The 22,555-nt window shown below is 49.1% G+C and overlaps 2 protein-coding genes across 3 annotated transcripts in view; one reads left to right on the top strand and one right to left on the bottom strand.

Moving 5' to 3' along the window:
* NMT1 (N-myristoyltransferase 1) overlaps window positions 1–744 on the bottom strand; it is a 34,961-nt gene extending 34,217 nt beyond the window's left edge. The window contains exon 1 of the mRNA XM_029928954.1: window positions 577–744. Within this exon, the coding sequence (XP_029784814.1) occupies window positions 577–707 (131 nt within the window). The 5' untranslated portion in view covers window positions 708–744. The remainder of the gene's footprint in view (window positions 1–576) is intronic.
* A 296-nt stretch (window positions 745–1,040) lies between these two features.
* Window positions 1,041–22,555, top strand: part of DCAKD (dephospho-CoA kinase domain containing) — a 29,613-nt gene continuing 8,098 nt past the window's right edge. The window contains exons 1-3 of one of the 2 annotated variants that reach the window (XM_029928956.1): window positions 1,041–1,153; window positions 21,362–21,594; window positions 22,236–22,439. In XM_029928956.1, coding sequence (XP_029784816.1) covers window positions 21,483–21,594; window positions 22,236–22,439 — 316 coding nt within the window. In that variant the 5' untranslated portion in view covers window positions 1,041–1,153; window positions 21,362–21,482. Of the gene's footprint in view, window positions 1,154–9,573; window positions 9,664–21,361; window positions 21,595–22,235; window positions 22,440–22,555 lie in introns of those variants that run through there. The other variant, XM_029928955.1, reaches the window with a different exon arrangement.

The following is a 22,555-nucleotide window of genomic DNA, read 5'->3' as shown; positions in this document are numbered from 1 at the left end:
ACTTATGGATTATATGGAACAATGGCCACCGAATACCTCAAAACATTATGATACAGTAATTACATGTAGGGTTTATAAGGTAAGTTTGTATTTTGAGATTCTCCAGTAGTGATAGTTTACAACATAATTATGGTTTGTACAGCCTGATTTATTTCCTCATTGAAGGTGAACTGCAGCGAAATGTTTTATTATTCGTTTATTGCTAATCACGTTGGTCACACACCTCTTTAAGTAACGTTTCTTTGAACTGTTCTGTTAGATTGACCTGTGTTGTGACATTGAAAATCATCGTCCAACATGCTCTTTTCCCTGGACGCAGGTGAAGCACACGTGCGGAACATCACACAGAAGAACTTTTATATAATAAAAGTATTGAATGTCTCCGGCCCTTAATATACTGAGCACCCACCCTGATAAATGACAAAGACAGCAACCAATCGCCAGGCAGGACCCCAATGTCTCAGCCAATAAGATTATGGGGGTGGGGTTACACTAAGCTCCCGGTGACTTCCCCGCACCCCAGAGACCCAGGTTGTGGGAGACTGGACAGGAATTGGACTCCGAGGATATCGTTACCCCCGGCTGTAGCTGTTGTCCTCCTCGTTCTCGCAGTCGCTGCAGTGCTCATGGCCGTTTCCGTTCCCTTCCATCATCTGCGGCAGCGGAGGTGCCGGCGGCTTCACTGCTGTCTCACTCTCGTCCGCCATCTTGAGTTGCGAGAGCCGGCCTCCGCGCCTCACTACATGAGGGGTTCCTATTGGACGAGAGGAACCTGCGGTATCTTCTGGGTTTTGTAGTTTTTGTGGTCAAGGAAGCCGTAACTAGGAACAGCTCATTCCCTCGAAATCGGAACAAGGTGGACTACAATACCCAGAAATCATGAAGGGAGGTTGTCCTGGGTGGTGGGCCAGCACTATCCGGAAGTCCTGGGCGTTCAGCCCCGTTTTGAGGAAAGAAGGGCCCCAAGGTTGGCTGGGCCGACGTTCCTCGACGGGGCGGCCGCGTGGTATGCTGGGAATTGTAGTACGATGCAGGCATAGGGTTGCGGGATGAGGCGCCAAAATCCAAGGTTTGACCTCAGCCTGCCCTTGCTAGTGCCTGGACCACAGGTGAGCCGTTATTGGCTGCCGTTAAGGACCGTTACCATTCCTGGGTAAGTAGTGAAGACAGCCCTGCGGGTGCTACCCACTGGGAGCCTGAATGCATCAGGCCTTTTTTGGAGAGCCTTTGCTTGAAGAAACCAGGGTGCCTCCTGGCCGCCTTTCTTCACCCTTGACTCTGGGCGTCCCCGGGTCGTTGGTAGTTAAAGGCCTCTTGAGAAGGGGTGTGCGGAGCACTGATCCTGAGTCAAGAGACCTGACTGCTCCGCCAAGCTTTGCCGCTTCTTGGCCTCCAGGTACTGGTCTCCATGAAGCTCACACAGTGTCCCTTTCGTTCTCCACATCTACTTTCTAATGATCACTTATATGCCAGAGTCTGTGGTTAAGATTTTTCCTACCTCTCCTGTAATCCTTTCAGCAAGCTTAGAATGTGCGTTGTATAGTTTTCCCCCTTTGGCACAGAGGAAGAAATGTAGCCCAGATTGGTTGGTAAATGGCACGATCCCACAGCAAATAAGTGGCAAAATAAGTCTAGAAATTTGGATCAGAACGCCCTTAGGCCCTCTGAATTCTTTATCACTGCAAAAGCCCCATTGTCTGAGACAGTTATTAGAAAGTAGTTGTAACATCTTAATCTATGTTTAGCATTGGCTGAACTGAATGGGTCCATCCCCTTGGGTCTCACCCCTGTGATTGAGTAACTGCGCCTGAACCTTGAGGCGAGCACCCAAAGATCTGCTTCCCATTTCTAGAGATTACCCATGCAAGTTGGATTGTGGGTTGTATGGGAAGGACATATTCTTATCATCGGAGAGTTCCGTGACAAACAAAAGAAATGATCTTTGCCTTTGGGAAATTCTTCAACATAGAAAGAGGAATGAAGTGGGAAGAAGCACTTCCCATCTGACTCAGAGCGCTAAATATTGTCAGTTCTTCATTTTTCTCAGTGGCAAGAACAGAAGTAAATACGATCCAAAACAACAGATAATCCCCCTAATCATTTATATCTGACTGTAGAAGGGAAGGACACCCGCTCAGACTGAGAATTGTCACCCACACTCATCTCTCCAGGACCAAGACTGCTGTCAATATGTCTTGTATGCAGCTGCAGGCTAGAGGAGGAGGTCAAAGATAATAATAATAATAAAGCCCTATATGTGTTAGATGGATTTAACGTCTAAGTGTTTCACTAGTTTTAGCCCATATGACCTTGTGAAGTAGGTAGAGAAGGGGACTTGAAGAAAATTGGACTTGCCAAAATGTGTGTGTGTGTGTGTGTGTGTGTGTGTGTGTGTGTGTATCACATCACAATGAGATCTAGTGGCAGAAACAGAACCCAAATCTGGTATTCTAATTCCCAATCCTGTATTTTCTTTTCTCATGGATATGCAGAGGTTGAACGAAAGCTAATGAAACATGACCAAAGAAGAGTGATTATAGGGTCCACTGTGGACCCTGCCATTCATACAGTTCAAAGTTTGAGAAAGACACTGCCATATATTTCACTGTAAACTTGAGCAGTGGAAAAGCCTTTCTGGGAGGTAGACAGGCAATGTGATTGTTCACACTCAGAATGCAAATACCAGTCCAAAGTTCTGGAATCCAGAACTCTGAGAATTTCAGAGTTTGAAAGCAACTGAAAGGCATTTATTGTCCTCTCTATCAGGATTTTTTAGAGTCCTCACTTAGATTTTGTAGGAGCCATTATTTCTCCATAATAAAAGTTGAATGTTATGTTTTTGAAAAAAAATTGAGGGGCGCCTGGATGACTCAGTCAGTTAAGCATTTGACTTTGGCTCAGGTCATGATCTCACAGTTTGAGAGGTCCAGCCCCATGTAGGGCTCTGCTGACAGCTCAGAGCCTGGAGCCTGCTTCGGATTCTGTGTCTCCCTTGCTCTCTGCCCCTCCACCACTCGCACCCTGCCTCTCTCTCAAAAATAAACATTAAAAAAATATTTTAATAAAAAAATAAAAATAAAAAATTGAGTATATGTGAACTTTTTTAAAATGTTTATTTATTTTTGAGAGAGACAGAGACAGAGACAGAACATGAGTAGAGGAGAGGCAGAGAGAGAGAGATGGAGACACAGAAGCCAAAGCAGGCTCCAGGCTCTGAGCCCGATGTGGGGCTAGAACTCACCAACCTCGAGATCATGACCTGAGCCAAGGTCAGATGCTTAACTGACTGAGCCCCCCAGGCGCCCCTGGGATACTTTTTTTAAATGACCACTTAAAACTGAATATTGCCACATGTGATTTTTTTTTTTTAGTCACATTGGAACAAAATGATCACTGCAAGCAGTGCAGAGTGTCCTAAATTGGGTCTCTGGGTCATTTCTCAGGATTCCAAGAGGTCTCATATCTGTGCCTTCTCACTCCCCCGTAACAGAGCTGCTGGAGTCCAGCTCTCCTGCAGGTCCAGGGTTCCCCCGAAGGAGACAGTGTAGGCCAAAGAGAGAGTGAGAGAGCCTTGTGTTTCGTTCTGATCCCCAGACAGGCACCCCTGCCCATCAGGCAGGGGTCTCCACCTTGTCTGGTTCTCAAGGTTTATTTATGTCAAAAGGTACAAGGACAAGAAAGAGCAGTAAATGATTTCCCATACATAAGTTTTACAATTTTAGCCACAGGCACTCATGGTGTCATAGGTATTTTTACAAAACCTCAGGTCTAGCCTCAAGGAAGCGACCTTTAACCAAGAGGCAAACAGCGTTGTTTAGGAAAGGTCAGTTTTTTGAGTGAGAGTCATTAGGCTGTTTACAACTCTAAGAGAAAGTTCCCAGAAAAACAGGTTCTCAAGAGCTATGTTTGCTCTCATACTCCCAAAGATGATTGATACATTTTATCACAGTAGTAACTATCACAAAGGCATTCAGGCCCAGAAGGTATTCAGTTGTCCTTATTGCTTAGGAGAAAATTATGTGTTGCATTACGGTGTATCTAGTTTACTTATCTTTTCCCTGACCAGGTGCAGTCACGGGTCAGGGAAAGGGCAGGGGGACCGGCAGCTCCTGACACTAATCAGCAAAGCATTTTGAGGTTTGGTGCCCAAGCAGAAAAGAAAGTTTCAAGAGGGTAGATTTTGGGAGCTATCTGGGGGCAAGAGACCGTGCAAACTTGCCGCACCCTCACCAGGAATTTTCACTCTACCGGTGAGTTCAAATAGCTCCTAACAGAGCCTTCCACCTTCAGACAGTTCTCGTTGGTGGAAAGTTGGCCAAGTTCCACCTGTAAGGACTCAGGTCTGAAACTGACTCCATGAGACAATAGCAGGGTACACATTGCCCAAGGCAAGAGGGACCACCCTTGTAACACCCTTAACATTCCTAAGGGCTGGCCTAGAAATATAAGCTATAGGTAACAGTTATTGCTTAAGGCTAGTTACACCCTACTGTGAGGGTCCTGGGTCCTGGGTCCACTCTGTAATTGGTTAATACTCTAAATGTTGTAATTGGATAAATCTGCTGTCAATAATATTGTATAATAATAATTGGATCACTGTACCTATGTCACAATTTCCTGTAACTCCCCCTTCCCAAACTCATAAAAGCCCCCCCCCCCCCCGTTGGGGGCTCTCAGCATGGATCCACCACGAAGGTAGTCTGTGAGCCCGAGTTTAGGCGAGCCTAAGCCAGTAATAAAGCCCTTTGCTTTTGCATGCATGACTCGGTCTCCCTGGCGGTTTCTGGTTTTTGGGGACGATAAAGAAATCTTGGGTATTACACACCTTACGGAATTATGTGGAAGCATAAAATCCTGTGTCCCTCTAGATAATTCTTACATATTCTCCAATTTATGTCTGGTTCCCTAAAATTCTTTTCTCCAAGGTAAACAATCCCAGCTCCCTGAGTGCCTCATCAGATTAAAATAGTAGGATTCTCCCATCTAGCTGTGCTGGCTCTTCCTGGACTCCCCATTCTGGCAGGAGCATTATACAAAGGCAGTGGGGTGCATCAGGGCCCAAAGGGTGACTGAAGAATGTGCCTGTGAAATGCCACAAATTCTGGAATTGACTCCTACTGTGGATCCCTCCATTATCCCTTCACAGTTATTACTGGAGATGGTAGCATATAGCGATTAAGAGAACTGATTTCATAGAGTCTGACTCCCTGGGTTCTAAGTCCTGGCTCTCCTTCTACCTAACAAGTGACCTCAGGCAAGTCACTTACAACCTCTCTGGGCCCAGTGTCCTTACCTATAAAATGAGACAATGCAGGGAAAACACAAAGGGTCTAAGATAGTCAGCACCTGGGGCGCCTGAGTGGCCCAGTCAGTCAAGCATCCGACTTCGGCTCAGGTCATGATCTCACGGTTTGTAGGTTCAAGCCCCACGTCGGGCTCTGTGCTGACAGCTCACAGCCTGAGCCAGGTTGTGGTTCATTCAACACCTCAGAGCATTCACCATACGCCAGACTCTATGGCAGGAACTAGAGAATCGGGGATAGCGTGACACAGTCCCCATCCTGGGTTCACTCCACAAGTTGGTAGCTACACAGAGTGACAGTTATGACACAGTGTGTAAGACAGTGGGAACACCAGATGTAGTAGGAACCTAGAGGGACCCCTAACCTGGGGAAAGGGGTTCTGGACCAAGAAGACCACTGAGCTGAGTTTTCAAAGGAAAGGCAGCCAAACGGGAAGGAGAGGGTCAGAGGGAGTCCAGCTGCCTGAGACGGGTGCTTTTGAGGTAGTGCAGCAAGACTGAGGATAGGAGCATTTTGGAGGTGGAGCCTGGAGAGGAGGTCAGGAGTTGGACCAGGAAGGGATGTGGATGCCATGCTGAGGGGGGTTGGGCTTTATCTTGAAAACTTTAGGAAGCTGCTGAAAGATTTTTTTTTATGCTGATTTATTTTTGAGAGGGGGGAGGGGCAGAGAGAGAGAGGACAGAGGATCCGAAACAGCCTCTGTGCTGACAGCACTGAGCCCAATGCGGGTCTCAAACTCAGGAACCATGAGATCATGACCTGAGCCAAAGTCAGATGCTTAACCGATTGAGCCACCCAGGTGCCCCACTGCTGAAAGATGTTTTGCTGGGGAGAAAGATGATCAAATTTTTATTGGAGAAAGATCATACTAGGCAGCAGCCTGGCTGTCCTAAGGAAGGGAGTGTTTGTCTTCAGAAGAACAGAGCTAGTGGGCTCTGAATAAGGGAAGGGAGATGGTCTTTGGTAGCTTCCTGGCTCCTCTGGAGCTCACTCTTAGGAAGGGTACCCTTCCTTCCTATGGACAGCCCCTGACGCATGGGCCTGGAACACAATGGGTCCAGCCTTCCATGGCTAAAATCTGTGGGACATAAAAGTGCCAGTCATTCCCTGCCCAGAAGACGCGTACAGTGAGGTTGGGAAAAGCAGGTGCAATTTGAAAACAAAATAACAAGGCCTGACTGGGTATGATTAAATGACTTAGATAAGTTAACCGAAGTTTGGGGTGAGGCAGGGGGTACAGACAGGTCTCTGGAGTAGCACTGTTAGAAAGGGCTTCCTGGAGAAAGCAGACTTTGAACTGGGCCTTGGAAGCAACTGAAGTGCTGGATCCTCCACCGTGATTTCTGGGGGCTGGTGGATCCACCCCTGAGCTGGAAACACAGCTGCAGTTTTACTTTTGTTTGTGTGGTTCTCCAGTTTGCAGCCATTTCCCCCGACAAGACACTGTTCCATCAAGGCAGAGACTATGTGCATTTTCCTCACCTCTATATCCCTTGGGCCAGCACAGAGTACGCCCTCAATTAATATTTGTTGGATTCCTGGGGCACTGGGGTGGCTCAGTCAGTTAAGTGTCTGACTTCGGGGCAGGTCATGATCTCACAGTTCATGAGTTCAAGCCCTGCATCGGGCTCTGTGCTGACAGAGCCTGGAGCCTGCTTTGTGCTTTGGATTCTCTCTCTCTCTCTCTCTCTCTCTCTCTCTCCCCCTCCCCTGCTCACGCTCTCTCTCCTTCAAAAATAAATAAACACTAACATTTTTTTCAGGGGCGCCTGGGTGGTCAGTCGGTTAAGCGTCTGGCTTTGGCTCAGGTCATGATCTCACGGTTAGTGGGTTCGAGCCTCGCATCGGGCTCTGTGCTGACAGCTAGCTTAGAGCCTGGAGCCTGTTTCAGATTCTGTGTCTCCCTCTCTCTCTGACCCTCCCCTGCTCACGCTGTCTCTCAAAAATAAATAAAAAACATAAAAAATTTTTTCTTTCAAAATATATTTATTGGATTCCTTACTGTATGAGTGGCGAGAAGGGAGGATAATAGCTTCAGGTGTGGAAACATTACAAGTAAAGGGCAGAGAACAGGGAACACACAGTACGGTGGCCCATTGTCTTCGGACTGCACTTTATTGCTCACAGAATGTGCCAGCACACTGTTTCCTTTGATCCTTATCATCACCGGTCTTGTTTGATGCTGTCCAATGAGCAGGGCAATTGTTATTCCGGTTTTACAAGGAGAGAACAAGAAGTTCAAGAATTTGTCCAAAGTTTCACTGCTACTTAGTATGAATTCAGACTTGCACCTCATGTTTTAACACGATGTCTGGTGCAGTAACTAAATTACTTTCCTCCAGAGTTTTTCCCAAGAGAGAACATACGTTAGGACATAATGACCAGAGGACGTGCCCAGGGGCCAGGTCACAGAAGGCCTTAAGTTTCAGGCTAAGAAGTTTGGACTTTATTTTCCAGCTGGTGACAACCTATGGGAGTTCTTTTTTAAAGCTGTTTAATAAAGAATAAATATTAATGGTATTTGTAAGGTATGGTATAAATTTAATTGCATATTAATATTTATTTAAAATAAACATATGGAAAGTAGTTTAATTTCAAGAACCAAGAGTCAAAAACCCAGGAGTCAAAGGAGTCATCTCTCTTGGACTCAGAGCATTGTTCATCAAACAACTTGAAGTGGATCATGCATCGTGCTTAATGCCAAGGACACAGAGGTGACAGAGATACAGGTCATTTTCAGGAGGAAGTGAGACCATATAAGCAGCTTGAGCCTTGCCATCCTGAATAAAGGAGGATATATGCTTGAGACAAGAAAGAGTTGTCGATGGCATCACCTCCAAACTGCCAAGGTGGAGCTTCAGGTTCAAGGTTGTACCTGGGTTGAAGCCCCAGCAGCATCCTTCAACCTTTCCTGTGGGATCATCTCAGCAGAGACGAGACGAAGAGTAGAGATGCTGCTGTTGGCCCATTGGGCCACAAGGATGCCTATGTAGAAGGGCAGCCCCTGGCCTGTACGCCAATAGATCCCAGATACAATAAGGCAGTATCTGAGACTAGCAAGATCATTGGCAGGGGCTTCCTAACAACAGCTCCAGGAAGAGCTTGATAATTTGAAAGAGGGAAAGCAGAGTCCTATTCCTGTCATTGCCATGGCAGCCATTATTGCTGATGGGAGTCTCTGTAGCCCTCTGATGTGTCAGGAGTAGGGGAAAAGTTGAAAGCCACAAAGCTAGGCTATCTGTCAATTGTTTGGTTCTAACAAGGGAACAGAGTCACTAGATCTGGCCCTATAGAATAAGAATTAGAATTGTTCTGCCTGACCCTACCAATTAGAATGAGGGGAGATATTGTATTACCTAATGAAAAACTTTCTTACTGCCAGGACTGGACATCAAAGGCATCATGAAGTTATCTTGAAAGACAGTTCCCTGACACTGGACATGACCAAGTACAGACCCCAGAGATGATGTGGAGGAAATTCAAACACTGGATTGGTATTTGAACTAAATGGGCCCGTTGATCATGAGATACAATCCTATTTGTTGGGTAATGACAGCCGGTGCTGTTGACATTAAGGAGAAAGGTTTCAGAGACTGCAGTAGTCAGAGAGAAACGTTGAATTACTTCATCCTTCAATGTATCAGATTCCTACTGTGGTGGGCACTGTTCTATTCACTGGGGATATTGGTGGAAATAGACAAGATTCCTACCTTAAAGGAAGCATAAAGTAGAGGTACAGTTTAGAGGGAATGAAAGGAAGCAGGGTAATTAAGGACCAACGATACGTGAGGCACCGTTAGATGTTTTTATGTATTTCCAATGCTTCAACAAGCAGCATAGTAACGATCATCTAGTAGAGTGACTTGTTAGGCTTGTTTGTACAGAATGAGCGCTGCAACCAACTGATACTATAAGAAAGCAAATGGATTAACCTCTAAAAATCAGTTTCCTCTTGTGTGAAATGGGGACGGTGGCAGTATCCACCTCAAGTACTGTGAAAATTCAATGCCTATAGAGTGCTCTTCGGAGGCTGAAGTTTGAAGGTGCTCAGTTAACTGCCGTAGCCATTGCGAGGGGCACCCCAGTAAGTGATGGCCAAGGCCTGAATTTGGAACTAGGGCTTTGCAGGTTATTTTCCTGGGCTTGGGAGGCCTCTGGCTCCGAGGGAGGAGCGACCCCGGAACTCCCACTCTGCCCAGCGATCCCGGGCCGTGCTACTGCCCCGCCCACCCCTTCTGCGGGCCGGACGTCCGGTCCACGTGCGCGCGCTCCCGAGGTCCCGCCCGCCCGCCGGAGCCACCTAGTAAGCGCCTCTGAGATTGGGCGAGCGGCGGCGCCCAGGCCGGGTCAGAGGCCTCGGGTACGTAGAGCGCAGCGCGGGGTGGGGGTGGGATGGCACTGCGGCGCCCGGGGGAGCGGGTGGTTGGGACATTGGCACCCTAGGGGCCACTTTGTTCTTTCCGGCTCGGAGAGCCTAGTCCATCCCCGGGGCTCGTTCCGGCGCCAGGCCTGGCTCTGGGCGCTCAGAACCACCTCCCCAGGGGCACCGGGCGTGCTGCGCTATGGGGCAAGACCTTACACGCCTTCCCCGCCCCAACCTCGACTACAGTTTGTTGAGCACGTACTACGTAGCAGCCCCTGGATCTAGCGCTTCGGCATCCACGGCTCGTTGCCTTGGCAACAGCCCTACTAAGCAGGGTGCTATTTGCAGCTGTGGACCCGGAGAAAGGTTTACAACCGAAGTCGTGGCAGAAATTGTGGTTTCGAACGCAGATTCAGTTCAAAGTCACTACACTTCAGAGCTTGTGGTCAGACCTGTTTGGTTTTTGAGCCCAGCCTCTGTCCCTTCTGGTTATGTGAACTCGAGTAGCTTTCCCAGTCAGTTTACTCATCTGGATGACGGGAATGATACTTATCAAGTAGGGTGGATTGAAGGTGCTTTGCTGGGTAACTGTTATTTTGGTGAGCGATTATCTACACTTTCCTCTTCCCCAGGAGGGTGGACTGGGTATAAATTTTGAGCCAAGATTCCCGTCACTCCCACACCAGGCCTGGGTCCCATGGTGGATTTCCACTCATTCACTTGTAAAGAGGGTGGCCTGGCCACCTGCTTTTCTTCCTTCCCCTAGTTCCCAGTGGGGACTTCAGCACCTTTGTCATTCAGCTTATGAAGTTTTCGTTCTCCCTTAGTCGTGGGGAAATTATCTCCCTAGTGAATCTTGACATTAAGTCCTAATTTTATGAATGACTTCTTTTTTTTGTTGTTTATTATTGAGACAGAAACAGAGCATGAGTGGGGGACGGGCAGACAGAGAGAGAGAGAGACCTTGAATCCGAAGCAGGCGCCAGGCTCTGAGCCTGACGCGGGGCTTGAATCCACGAACCGTGAGATCATAACCTGAGCTGAAGTCGGATGCTTAACCCCATTAAGTCCTAATTTTAAAGATGAGAAAATAGAAGCCTTGAATATGGGTTTTCGGCTTCTTCCTTCCTTCCTTTTCCTTTCTCACCCTCCCCCCCTTCTCTTTCTTCCTTTGTTGGGAGATGGTGATGGCTGATTTTATCTAAATAAATCAGATGGATTTGGCTGGGTGCAGATCCAGGTCTTGGGAAAAGGCAAAATGCTAGAACTCTGGCTGATAAATAACAAAGTAGGCCGGTTGGGGTGGTTTTCTCTGAGCAGGGCCCAAGTTCCCACCGGATCCTCTTCTGTCTTGTGCAAGGTCTGAACTTGTCCTCCTGGTTGATATGTTTAAAGGGTTCACATCCTTTCTTGGTGCTTTGGCTTAGGAGAAAAGACTAGGATTGATAACTGAAGGCAGCAGGCAAGCAATGAACTTTTGGTTTATTTTGGAAACTACCCACTGGCACATTTTCAGGTAACTAAAAATTTTCTCTGAAAGTTTCAGTAGTTGCAAAGGATATGATTTCTGGTTAATTGTAAATATTGACACTTAAAAATGAAACTGTTACATCAGCCATTTAAACCTGTGCAATGAAATCTCAATACTGTAGTGATTGGATTTCCTTTATCCTCTGGAAAAAAAAAACCAAACCAGTTTTTGTTTAACCTTTGAAATTGTACATGGTTATTTTTCTTCCTTGAACTTATATTTCCACCTAATTTCCTCCTCAGAATTTTTTTCTCCTATCATAGATTTTGAAAGCCTTTGGTTTGTCCTCCTACTTCTCTGCAACAAACAACAAAAAATACTAAAATTAAAACATTTTCAAAAATTGTCTTGTCATAATAGTAACAATTTCTTTTGACTTGAGTTTTTATCATTGTAAACAACTGGTTTTGATCAATTGTCAAACACCTGAATTTTGTTTGAAATGCTTCTCTTAATAAGCTGAGTAGAACTTTCTGAAGTTCATGTGTGCATCCATGTATATTTGCTAGAATGAGCAGACATTTTTGTTCATGGCCATAAGCACTGGAAAAGTCAGTTCACGTATAAACATGCAGGACTTGAAGGCATTTTGTGGTGGTAATATTAGTCAGTTATTTGAACACCCTCTGAGTTCCGGGCCAAAATATCACAGTGAGCTGTCACTGAAATCAATTATTAATGACCTGCCAGCAGACAGTTCTTTTAGGTCCTCCTTTAACTCCATTGAAGGCAAAGATTTGGAAACCACCTGACACAGCAGGAGGAATTATATTGTCACTATGGGCAGGCACATATCCACGTGAATACTAATGTTTCCAAGTGCCCCTTGATATCCCCTTACAGTAGGGATAGTGCACCTTCTTGAGATTTGGCATGGGCGGCTAGTTGTGCCTTTCTCTGAAACCTAGGAGGTGGGGGAGGATGAAGGGAGGACCTGGGAAGGGAGAAGATGAAGACACATTCCAAAGCTGGTCTGTTTCCAGAGGAAGAGGCAGTAGGCATTGAGGTGGAATTTTATTCCTCCTAAACTGTGTCTTTGTGCCCCTTGGGAGATCGCCATGCATGCTCCAGGGGTTCTCAGCCCCCAGTGTGAAGACCACCTGGAACAATCATGGGCAGATTTCTAACTTCTTGTAACTTCCATTTCTTCCCCTTTAGAATGGGAAAGATGCAAAGAACTGACCTCATTGGGTTGTTTTGTCTAGATCAGACAGGATGAGGGATATGATATCCCTGGTGCACAGATGGTGCTCGAATGGTGGGCAGCTGCTCTTACACTCTACTTCCTGCCTGCTGGAAACTGTGCCTTCCTACGTACTCTCTGCCTCAGTTTCCTCATCTGTGAGCCTGAGAAATTGTCAGCCCAGAAATGTAGGGGCGGGAAGTGAGATGGAAAAAATGTTATGATTCCCATAGTAGGCTTTCTGAAACAAATAGGCTCTTATTTTAAAATAGTTAATGTTGAGTTCCTGCTCACCTCTGAGCTGGACATTTTTCTGCATGTTTTTATGTGTTCATTCAACAGATACTTTTTGAGTGTCTTCTACTTGCCAGGCCCTGTTTTAAACACCTTGGATACAGTAGTGCCCGGATTCTGGGTAGAGACAGATTACAATAAATGAACAATAAAATATGTAATACATTGGGCGGTGCTAAGTTGGTAACTGCTTTGAAGAAAAGTGAACAGTGAGGAGACTAGAGAGTGAAATGGGGGTGCTATTCAGGACAGTCTCTGATAGAGTGACAGTCGGGCAGAGGAGGGAGTAGGCCGTGCAGCTCTCTGGGGGAAGAGCTTTCCATCTGGAAGGAATAATATGTCCAAAGGCCCAAGGGGGGAGAGTGCTCGACATAGTCAAGGAGCAGCAAGGTGGCCACTGTGTCAGGAGGGCTGAGATCAAGGGGGAGAGTGGTAGGACATGCAAGGAGAGATGCCGTGGCCATCATGAGGCCCCTGTAGAACCTGCGAGGACTTGGCTGGTGCTCTAAGTGAGACAGGAACCATTGGAGGGTTTTGAGCAGAGGGGTAAAATTATTGGACTTGCATTAAAGATTTTTTTAATGTTTATTTGAGAGAGGGAGAGTGCGCGAGTGAGCATAGGCAGGGGAGGGACAGAGAGGAGGAAGACACAGAATCCAAAGCAAGCTCCAGGCTCCAAGCTGTCAGCACAGAGGCAGACGAGGGGCTGGAACTCACGAACCACAGGATCATGACCTGAGCCAAAGTCAGATGCTTAACTGACCGAGCCCCCCAGCGCCCCTGGACTTGCTTTTTTTGTTGTTTTTTTTTTAGAGAGAGACAGCATGAGCAGGGGAGGGGTCAGAGAGAGACACACACACAGAATCTGAAGACAGACTCCAGGTTCTGAGCTACCTGTCAGCACAGAACCTCATGTGGGGCTTGAACTCACAAACTGCGAGATCATGATCTGAGCTGAAGCCAGACGCCCAACCGACTGAGCCACCTAGGCACCCCTGGACTTGCATTTTTTAAAGGTTCACAGTAGATACCATATGGTGAATAGACGACAGTTGGGGAGCAAAGGTGGCAACAAGGAAATTGCTCAGAGGCTACTGCAGTAATCCAGGGGCAAGATGCCCATGGACGGTCGGGCCGCGTCTAGCTGGGTTGCGCAGGGGCTGGATGGGCATGGCCAGCAGGGGGCGCTAGTGGGTGGGATGAAGATTGTGACGAGTGACGAGCCAGGAGGACACCACAGTTTTTGGCCTGAGCAACCCAAAGGGTTCAGTCCCCTTTGGGGAGGTGGAGTAGACTGCAATGACTGTGATGTGTCACATGCACTGGGGAAGATGAGGTGACCATGACATACGTCATCTCATTTAATCCTGATAAAACCCATGAGTAGTCATCATTAATTACATTTTTTACCAAAGGAAATAAGCCCACAATGCTGAAGTTGCCCAAGGCCACACAGCTAGTTAAGGGACAGGGCTGAGACCCCAGCTGAGGCCCCCATGACTCTGAAGCCCCTGAGAGTTGGTATTCCCTGTGATCTTTTTCTGCATAAGCACCAACACAGTCCAGTGCAGTCTCCCTGCCCATCCACAGAAGCTCCCTGGACTGATGGCTTGTGCTTGGAGAGTGCTCGCGAAGAGTGACCTGTTCCCTCCCCTTCCCTTGGTGTTGGCAGAGGAGAAGGGAGAGGGGGACTTACTGCCAACACCTTCTCTTGTGGCTCCCTCCAGGTAATTGGCAGCTTGGAGGAGGTAGTGACTTAATAGGCCTAGCGGACGAGAACTTGGACTCAGGTTTAAAAAGCAGCCTCTCACCAATAATGAAAGATTAGGAGTGGGGAAACCATAGATAAAAATAGCACTTACTAGTTAACTGGAAAACAATATATTTTTGCAACCACTGGTTCCACAAGAAAATAATTGGGTCCCAAGGCGGGGAATGACTCGTTTTCATGAATGATTATATTGATCATTGGAGCAAAATGGATACATCCCTTTTGGAAAGCGATCCGAAGGAGAAGTGCCTGGCAGGGCAGGCATGCCCAGTGTTAAATCCTGGGAGGCTGCAGGAGGAGGAGGAAAGGCAGCTGCAAGCTAATGAGGGAGCCAGGTCCTGGCCCCTGCACAAGCAGGTTGTGGCTGTTGTTTGGGAGACACAAAGATACAGAACTTGCTTCCAACTGAAGTCCTGAGCTCTCCCAAGGGAGGGAAGAAAGAGTGTCCATTCAGGTATCAGTTTCTTATTCTGTTTAACCCATTGGGTGTTTTGGTTATTTCCTACCCCCTCTTCCTACCAGGAGGAATTTACTAGCCTCAAGCAGCATGTTCTGATGGGAAAGGGAGCAGGCTGGGAGGTTGATTCCCGCCTCCCCCTTGCCACTGACAGGAGAATGCAAGCCCGGGCATTTTTTCTTCCCCTTCCCTGGTCATGGAGTCATCCAGCCGTTCATCCTATAAAGAGTTTTTGTATACTTTCGCATAACTAATCGGGAGCATTGGTGAGTGCTGTCACCGTTCTAAGCACGTTATGTGTATGACCTCTTCTACTCTTTACAGGAGCTCAGCGTAGGTACCATGAGCTCCATTTTACAGATGAAGAAACTGAGTCAAAGAATGGTAGAGTAACTTGACCAGTATTACTCACCTGGTACATGATGGATAGACAGCAGACCCTCTGCTAGGTGCTGGCAACAAAGGGGTGCAAACGACATGGCTGGTGGCATTGTGTAGCTTATTTTATCTAACACATTGAAAACAGTTGCACAAACAATGGATACAGGGAAGGAAAAGAATGGTGCAGACAGAGGTGGGGGCCCTGTTCGAGTCGGGGCAGGGTGTGGACAAGGCTGATCTGAGTGGAGCTGTGCTGTGTCCTCTGGCTGCTTTCAGGTCCTCACTTAGACCTCCATGGTCCTAACTGAAGACAGCGACCCTCGTCACTCTCGAGTGCTCCCCCACTAACATCATCACACGCACTGGGAGCTTATTGTTTACACCGCCCCTCCATGTAGACTTTGCTTGGTGGGGGCAGGCGAGCAGCACCTGATGCTTGACTGGCTCAATGAATGTGGAATAAGCCCAGGGGAGTTCACCAGGAGGTGAGCGTGGTGGCAGGGGAACAGTGTTGTACATGGAGGCTGTGGGGTGGGAAAGAGACGGTGCATGCAGGGGCAGAAGGCAGGCGTGCAACAGGTTCCTTGATGGGGGGCAGGGAGGTCAAAGGTGGGCAGGCTAGGAGGAGAGGGAAGAAGGCAGTAAAGGTTTTTTTTTTTTTTTTTTTTAAGTCTCTTTATTTATTTTGAGAGAGAGAGAGAGCTAGCAAGCATGAGGTGGGGAGGGGCAGAGCTAAGGAGAGAGAGAGAATCCCAAGCAGGCTCGGCATTGTCAGCTCGGAGCCCAACATGGTACTCGATCCCACGACTGTAAGATCACGACCTGAGCCCAAATCAAGAGTCAGACGCTTAACCGAGCCACCCAGGTGTCTTGAAGGCAGTGAAGGTTTTTGTTTTTTTTTTAAATGTTTTTATTTATTTTTGATACAGAGACAGACAGAGCATGAGAAGGGGAGGGGCAGAGAGAGAAGGAGACACAGAACCAGAAGCAGGCTCCAGGCTCTGAGCTAGCTGTCAGCACAGAGCCCGACATGGGGCTTGAACCCACGAACCGTGAAATCATGACCTGAGCCAAAGCTAGACGCTTAACCGACTGAGCCACCCAGGCGCCCGGCAGTGAAGGTTTTAAGTGACATGATCAGGAGCGCCTGGGTGGCTCAGTTGGCTGGGCGTCCAGCTTTGGCTCAGGTCGTGATCTCACGGTTCATGGGTTCGAACCCCGCATCAGGCTCTGTGCTCACAGCTGGCTCAGAGCCTGGAGCCTGTCTTCAGATTCTGTGTCTCCCTCTCTCTCTGACCCTCCCCTGCTCACGCTCAATCTCTCTCAAAAATGAAACATTAAAAAAAATTTTAAGTGACGTGATCAGAAGTCCACTTTAAGCCATGACCTTGGCCGCCTCAGGAGAAGCCAGGCAGGGGACTGGAGGGTCAAGTCAAGAGGCCACTGCAGAGGTCTGGGCACAGGGTGATGGGACTTAGGTTCACAGAGTGGGCCCAGTAGAGTCAGAGGCAGGCAGCACAACGCCGTGGGGGTTTTGGTCTAGAGGCCCATGGAGCAGACAGCAGCCCACTCTCATTTTTCCCTAAGAAACACTCCCAGAGAAGATTCCAAGAGAGACTTTTTTAAAAAAAGATTTTAAGTGTTCTCTATACCCAACGTGGGGCTCGAACCTACCACCCTAAGACTAACAGTCCCATGCTTCACTCCAGCCAGGTGCCCCAAGATTATTCCGCTTTAAATGTTTTTTCTTTATCTTCTCTGGGCTGTTGGGGCCCAAGAGGTTAAAAAATGAAAGGCAGGTTTGGGGAACCTCAATGAAAGGGACCCCTCCTCCATTTACAGAGCACAGTAGAATTCGATCCTCACTTCACAGGCTGCAGACCCCCCAACCTCTGTGACTCAAGTCCCTACCCTTTTCTTTACACCCTGCCATCCTTCCCCTGACAGGGAGAATGAGGGAGAAGAAAGGACTTGGACGTGGCTCCCCTGGCACTGGAGTCCCACCTTGGCTCATGAACGCAGGACTGGGATTACTTCCCAGAATCCACCTTCCATTTCTCTCATCTGGGCATTAGCTTTTCTCTGTTACCATGACTCGGTGTCATCCTTCCTCCTCCAGCCAAGCCGGCTCTGGGAACAGCTTTTGGTATTAAGGAGGAGGGTTCCCGGGCCGTCAGCGGTCTTGTCAATTGTTGGTCACCCAGGCAAGCATCTCTTGACAGCTCTAGGAAGTGCCGAACCACAGAAGGGAGGAAGAGAGCCCTAGCGTGCCTCACAGCCTCCCCTGGGGCTGATGCGCTGTCGACATCGGCCCCTTGCTTACAGGGGTGGATACTGAGGCTCAGGCAGGGGCAGACTTTTGGGGAATCGCCTGTTTGTTACTTATGGAAGTGGGGTCTGCAGCCTGGGCCAGGCTGATTGGAAGGCATACATCAGTCACACAGCTCTGAGGCAGAGTGCAGAGGGGCTGGGACTCAGGCCTCTCGACGTCCAGTCTGTGACTTTCCATTTTAGCAGCGGTTCTGGTGCCCAGCTGCCTGGCCGCTAGCGGGGAGCCTGGGTTTCTGGACCTTTTCTGAAGTTCCACAGGGGATTCAGATCAGGACCAGGCTTAGGAGCTGCTGTGAGGTTCTCGCTGCCTGCATATGAATGGCAGTGGAATGAGGGAAATAAACAGGTTCTGGAGGAGGACTTGTGAGCCAGGGCAGGAAGAGGGCTAAAGAAGTGGTCACTTGTCCTTGAGTGCCTGGGGAGGAGCCACCAGTCAGGTCCAGGTGAGACTCAGAGGCAGTTGAAACTTCAGCCTTCCTTTCCTCCTAGCTCATCCTGAAGGGAGCGTGGGCCCTTGCTTGCTGTATCTCCCTCCCCGGGCGGGAGGAGGCACACACATACACAGGAGCGTGCGCAGGCAGCACCCAGGCTCAGGGGGAGTACCACGTGACTGCCCTGGCTCACCTGTTGGTGCTCAGTCCTTGCTGTCTGGTTCCATTTGTTATTGTCTCTCCCTCCAGTGTTCCTGAGAAGCAAGACCTAAGTTTTCCTTCTGTCACCTGGTAGTCTCTGGCGTGGAGCTGCAAAGCACAGAGGTGCTCAGTCAGCGCTCAGTGAAGGAAGGAGTTCGGAGGGGCTTATTGGACGGGAATAGCTGTGATTTGGCCGGTCCCCTTTCAGCCAGGGACCCAGGGCCTTCCCGGGCATGTGCTCCTCCATCCCTCTTGGCCTTCCTGACAGAGGCCAAGCAGCTGTTGGTCTGTTTCCACAGATGGTCATCCGAGGCTCAGAGAAGGGAAGAAATTCATTAGGTTGCCCCAGGAGTCGGGGACCGAGCCGAGCCCGGAATTTACATCTGTGCTCTGGTCTGTAAGACCTCACGCCGATCCTGCAGAGGGAGAGCATCAGTATGGGCATCCAGACCCCATCTTTCTTTGGCTCTGAATTGATCTGCGTATATCCATATTCACTGGCCTTATTTTGTCTAAGTCTAAAGATACATTAAATTTTCATTCCCTGAGTACGTTAAGACAGGAATCTAGATTCAGAGGCGGGTCCCATGGACCCCATTCAGGAGTCCATTAGTAGCCCTGGCCCTGGGTGAGTCCCTTCCTCTCTCTGGTCCTTAATGAAGAGTTAGAGTTGATCCCAAGCCTGTGACGCAGCAGAACTGCCAAGGCGGCTCCATTGCTACAGATTCTTTTTTTTCTTTCTTTGTTTTTTAAGTTTGTTTATTTGAGAAAGAGTGCGAGAGAGAGAGTGCATGCATGCACAAGTGGAGAGGGAGGGATAGAGAGAATCCAAAGCAGACTCGTCGCTGTCAGTCTGCAGCCAATGTGGGGCTCGAACCCAATGAGCCGTGAGACCATGACTGGAGCCAAAACCAAGAGTCAGACATCCAACCCCTGAGCCTCCCGGGCGCCTGTCCATTGCTAGAGATTGTGATTCAGTGTGTCTCTGGAGGCGTCCTGGTCCTGTGAACGGGCAAGAGTTGAAGTCACATGCTCTTCTGGGCCCCTTCATCCAATTCTAGCAAAGTTGGATGACTAGGTGACAGTGGCTTGCTTTCTGTCAGGGGCCAGTGGGTCATTGGCCCTTGTGCTTTACTTCAGCCACCACCTGTCTTCAAGTACCACTCCCATCCTTTCAGACTGGCCTTCTGCAGAGGAGAAGCAAGCATATGGTTTTAGGGACAACAGCAGAGAGCTGGGATTATAATGCTGTTGTTGCTAGATTTTCCATTTCAAAGCTTCAGCTGAGTGAACAAAAAAAAATTTTTTTGACAACTGAACCCTGTCCTTAAATCTTCTTTGTGTAAGCCAGAGGGAGACAACCTGGGGGCGACTCCAGTCCCAGATTGGGGAGGGCTGCTTCGTAAATGGTTTAATAATTGAGTTAGGTCTCTCCATTGGATGACGACTCTGGTGGGTATTTTCCTCTCTCCGCCCCTGGCTGCCCTGGGAGAACAAGCCTGGGCAGATTTAAACTTCTGGGCTGGTTCCCGCCCCCCACCCCCGCTGCCGCACCCACATCTGAGCAGCTGTCTCCCCCTGTCACTTGGTGTGTCCTCAGGGGAGGCAAACTCATTTCGGTATAAGCTCAAGCAAAGTGTAATTAGGACAGTAAATCTGCCGTTTTATAAAAAAAAAAAAAAAATCCCATGACAGATTTCAAGGTCCTAGAGAAGTGATTTGATGCTGAGGGAGGGGTGGGAGAGACTGGCCTTCACTTTAATTTCTTCTAGCCTGGGGGCAGAATCCAAGACATGGTGACCCTGTTTACTTCCCCAAAATGCAACATGACTTTAAAAAAGTCTTTTGTGAGCAGTGCCAGGGTGGAACAATAGAGTAAGCATCTGACTTTGACTCAGGTCATGATCTCGAGGTTTCTGAGTTCAAGCCCTGCATTGGGCTGTCTCCTATCAGCACAGAACCCTCCTCAGATCTTCTGTCTCCCTCTCTCTCTGCCCCTTCCCAGCTAATGCCCTCACGCTCTCTCTCTCTCTCTCTCTCTCTCTCAATCTCAAAAATATATAAACCTTTATTTTGAAAAAGCCTTTTGTGAGATAGTCTGAGGCTGCAAGAATGGGGCCGTTAAATTCATGAATGTCTTTTTAGTCTCTGTGCCGTTCAGTGTGACTAAGCGCCTGCCTTCCATCCTACATCTCCATCCTCACCGCCTTAACGGGACACTTACTGTGTAAATGGCTTTGTATCCATGTTTTCATTCAGTCTTCAAACAGCCTTATGAGATAGGTTCCGTTCCCCCTCACCCCCCATTTTATGGATAAGAAAACAGATTCCGAGAGACACAGTTGCAGAGCATTGTAAGGAGGAACCAGACCTGAAGAGGCCTGTGCGCCTCAGCTCTGCTGTGCTGCAGCTGCTCCGTCTGAGAGAGCCGCAAATTCCAACACCGAGCTCAGAGTTCCCTCCCACAGTCTGTCATCCTTCCCTCACATTCCTCCTGGGCAAGATCCAGACCCTCTACATCTCAGGCCTAATGGCCACTGAGCCATTGCTTTCACTGAGTTCCCGGTCTGGGCTACTTCTTGGTTGAAGAGGGAGGAATCTTCTCAGTCGAGACTAGCCACCCAGCAAGTCTTAGTGCTGGTGTGGGGTGGTGGGGGGGCAGGTGTGGGGAGGGAGGACATTCCTCCCTGTGAGCCTCAGTGTCCCAGACCATAAAGTGGAGGCCAGCGAGGGGGCAGCTCTATGGGCATCTGGAAGGTGCCTTGGGTTCACCGCGGAGGGACAGGTGTGCCCTTGCTGTGGGAAGGGCGCCTGCAGCGGGATCCCGCCGCCTCCAGAAAACACACTGCGTCGCAGCACCTGGCCCTGTTCTGCCTACTCAGCGTTTTGATTGCTGAATTTATACTGTGTTGGTTCGCATAGTTTATGAGTGTTTTCTAAAGACTACTGGAGTTCTGTCCTGAACATGTTTTCCATCTTTGGATGGACCCAGAGTCCCCCACGCTAAGAAGGCCACCCTCTGCGTGGGCAGGCTGCGTCTCCCTTCCCTTCTTGTGCCTCCCTCTCCCTGGGTCGTGCGGGCGTGACACTTATCATGCCCTGTTGTCGTCCACAGACAGGACAGGCCGTTCTGGCGTTCCTGGGTTGGGCCATCCCAGCCGGCCAAGCGTGCCCTGCTCGGGTAATTCCCCACCTCCTGGCTCTGCATTCTCGCTGGCCTCCTCTTTCCTGGGAAGATGTTTCTGGTGGGCTTGACAGGGGGCATCGCCTCAGGCAAGAGCTCGGTGATCCACGTGTTCCAGCAGCTGGGCTGTGCGGTGGTGGACGTGGACGCGATCGCCCGGCACGGTGAGTTGGAAGGTGGTGGGACTGTGTGCCCAGCAGCTCCCCTGGGTCCCTTTCTGCCATCTTGTCTCATCTTTGTCTCCCACCTTTTTATTTATTTATTAATTAAAAAAACACATTTTTAAATGTTTATTTTTGAAAGAGAGCAAGAGAGAGAGTGGGGGAGGGGCAGAGAGTGAGGAAGACACAGAATCCGAAGCAGGCTCCAGGCTCTGAGCTCCCAGCACAGATCCCGACACAGGGCTCGAACTCAAGATCTGTGAGATCGTGACCTAAGCTGAAGTCAGACGCTGAACCAACTGAGCCACCCAGGCGCCCCATCTCACTTTATTATAAGTCCTTTCAAGGCCTCAGAGGAGGGGACAGCCTTTTCTGTCAGGCCTGGTCTGATTTCCTGCTCCCTACCCCACGATTCCCCTCTCCCCACCCCGTTTCCTCTCCTCTCTCCTTCATCTCACCCTGTGACCACCCTGAGGGGTTCTGTGCACTCTGCTCTCTTCCTTAACCGCTTTCCCTCCTCTCATTTTGTTTACGCTCCAGAGGCACCCCTGGGTTCCCCCATCATTTTGCCCCTAGTCATTTGGGGGTCTCTGGCTGGCCTGGAGGCCCTGGAGAGTGACCCACCCCCCCTTCTCATGCCACAGTCGTCCAGCCAGGATACCCTGCCCACCGGCGTATCGTGGAGGCCTTTGGCACAGAAGTCTTGCTGGAGAATGGTAACATCAATCGCAAGGTCCTGGGGGACCTGATCTTCAATGAGCCCGCCCGGCGCCGTCTACTCAACACCATCACCCACCCCGAGATCCGCAAGGAAATGATGAAGGAGACCTTCAAGTACTTCCTCCGAGGTAAGACCCAGGGCCTGGGACAGGTGCTGCCAAGCCCTCTCCTTCCAGGGCCAGGGCCACGGCCCCCCTCCTCTGCAGAAAGGCTGGCCAGGGAGAGAGGCGCTGGCTGTCTTGGC

Source organism: Suricata suricatta, chromosome 17 (assembly GCF_006229205.1).
Source record: "Suricata suricatta isolate VVHF042 chromosome 17, meerkat_22Aug2017_6uvM2_HiC, whole genome shotgun sequence".
Classification (NCBI taxonomy): domain Eukaryota; kingdom Metazoa; phylum Chordata; class Mammalia; order Carnivora; family Herpestidae; genus Suricata; species Suricata suricatta.
Note: the sequence above shows the minus strand (reverse complement) of the source record. Positions and strands in the feature narration are given on the sequence as shown.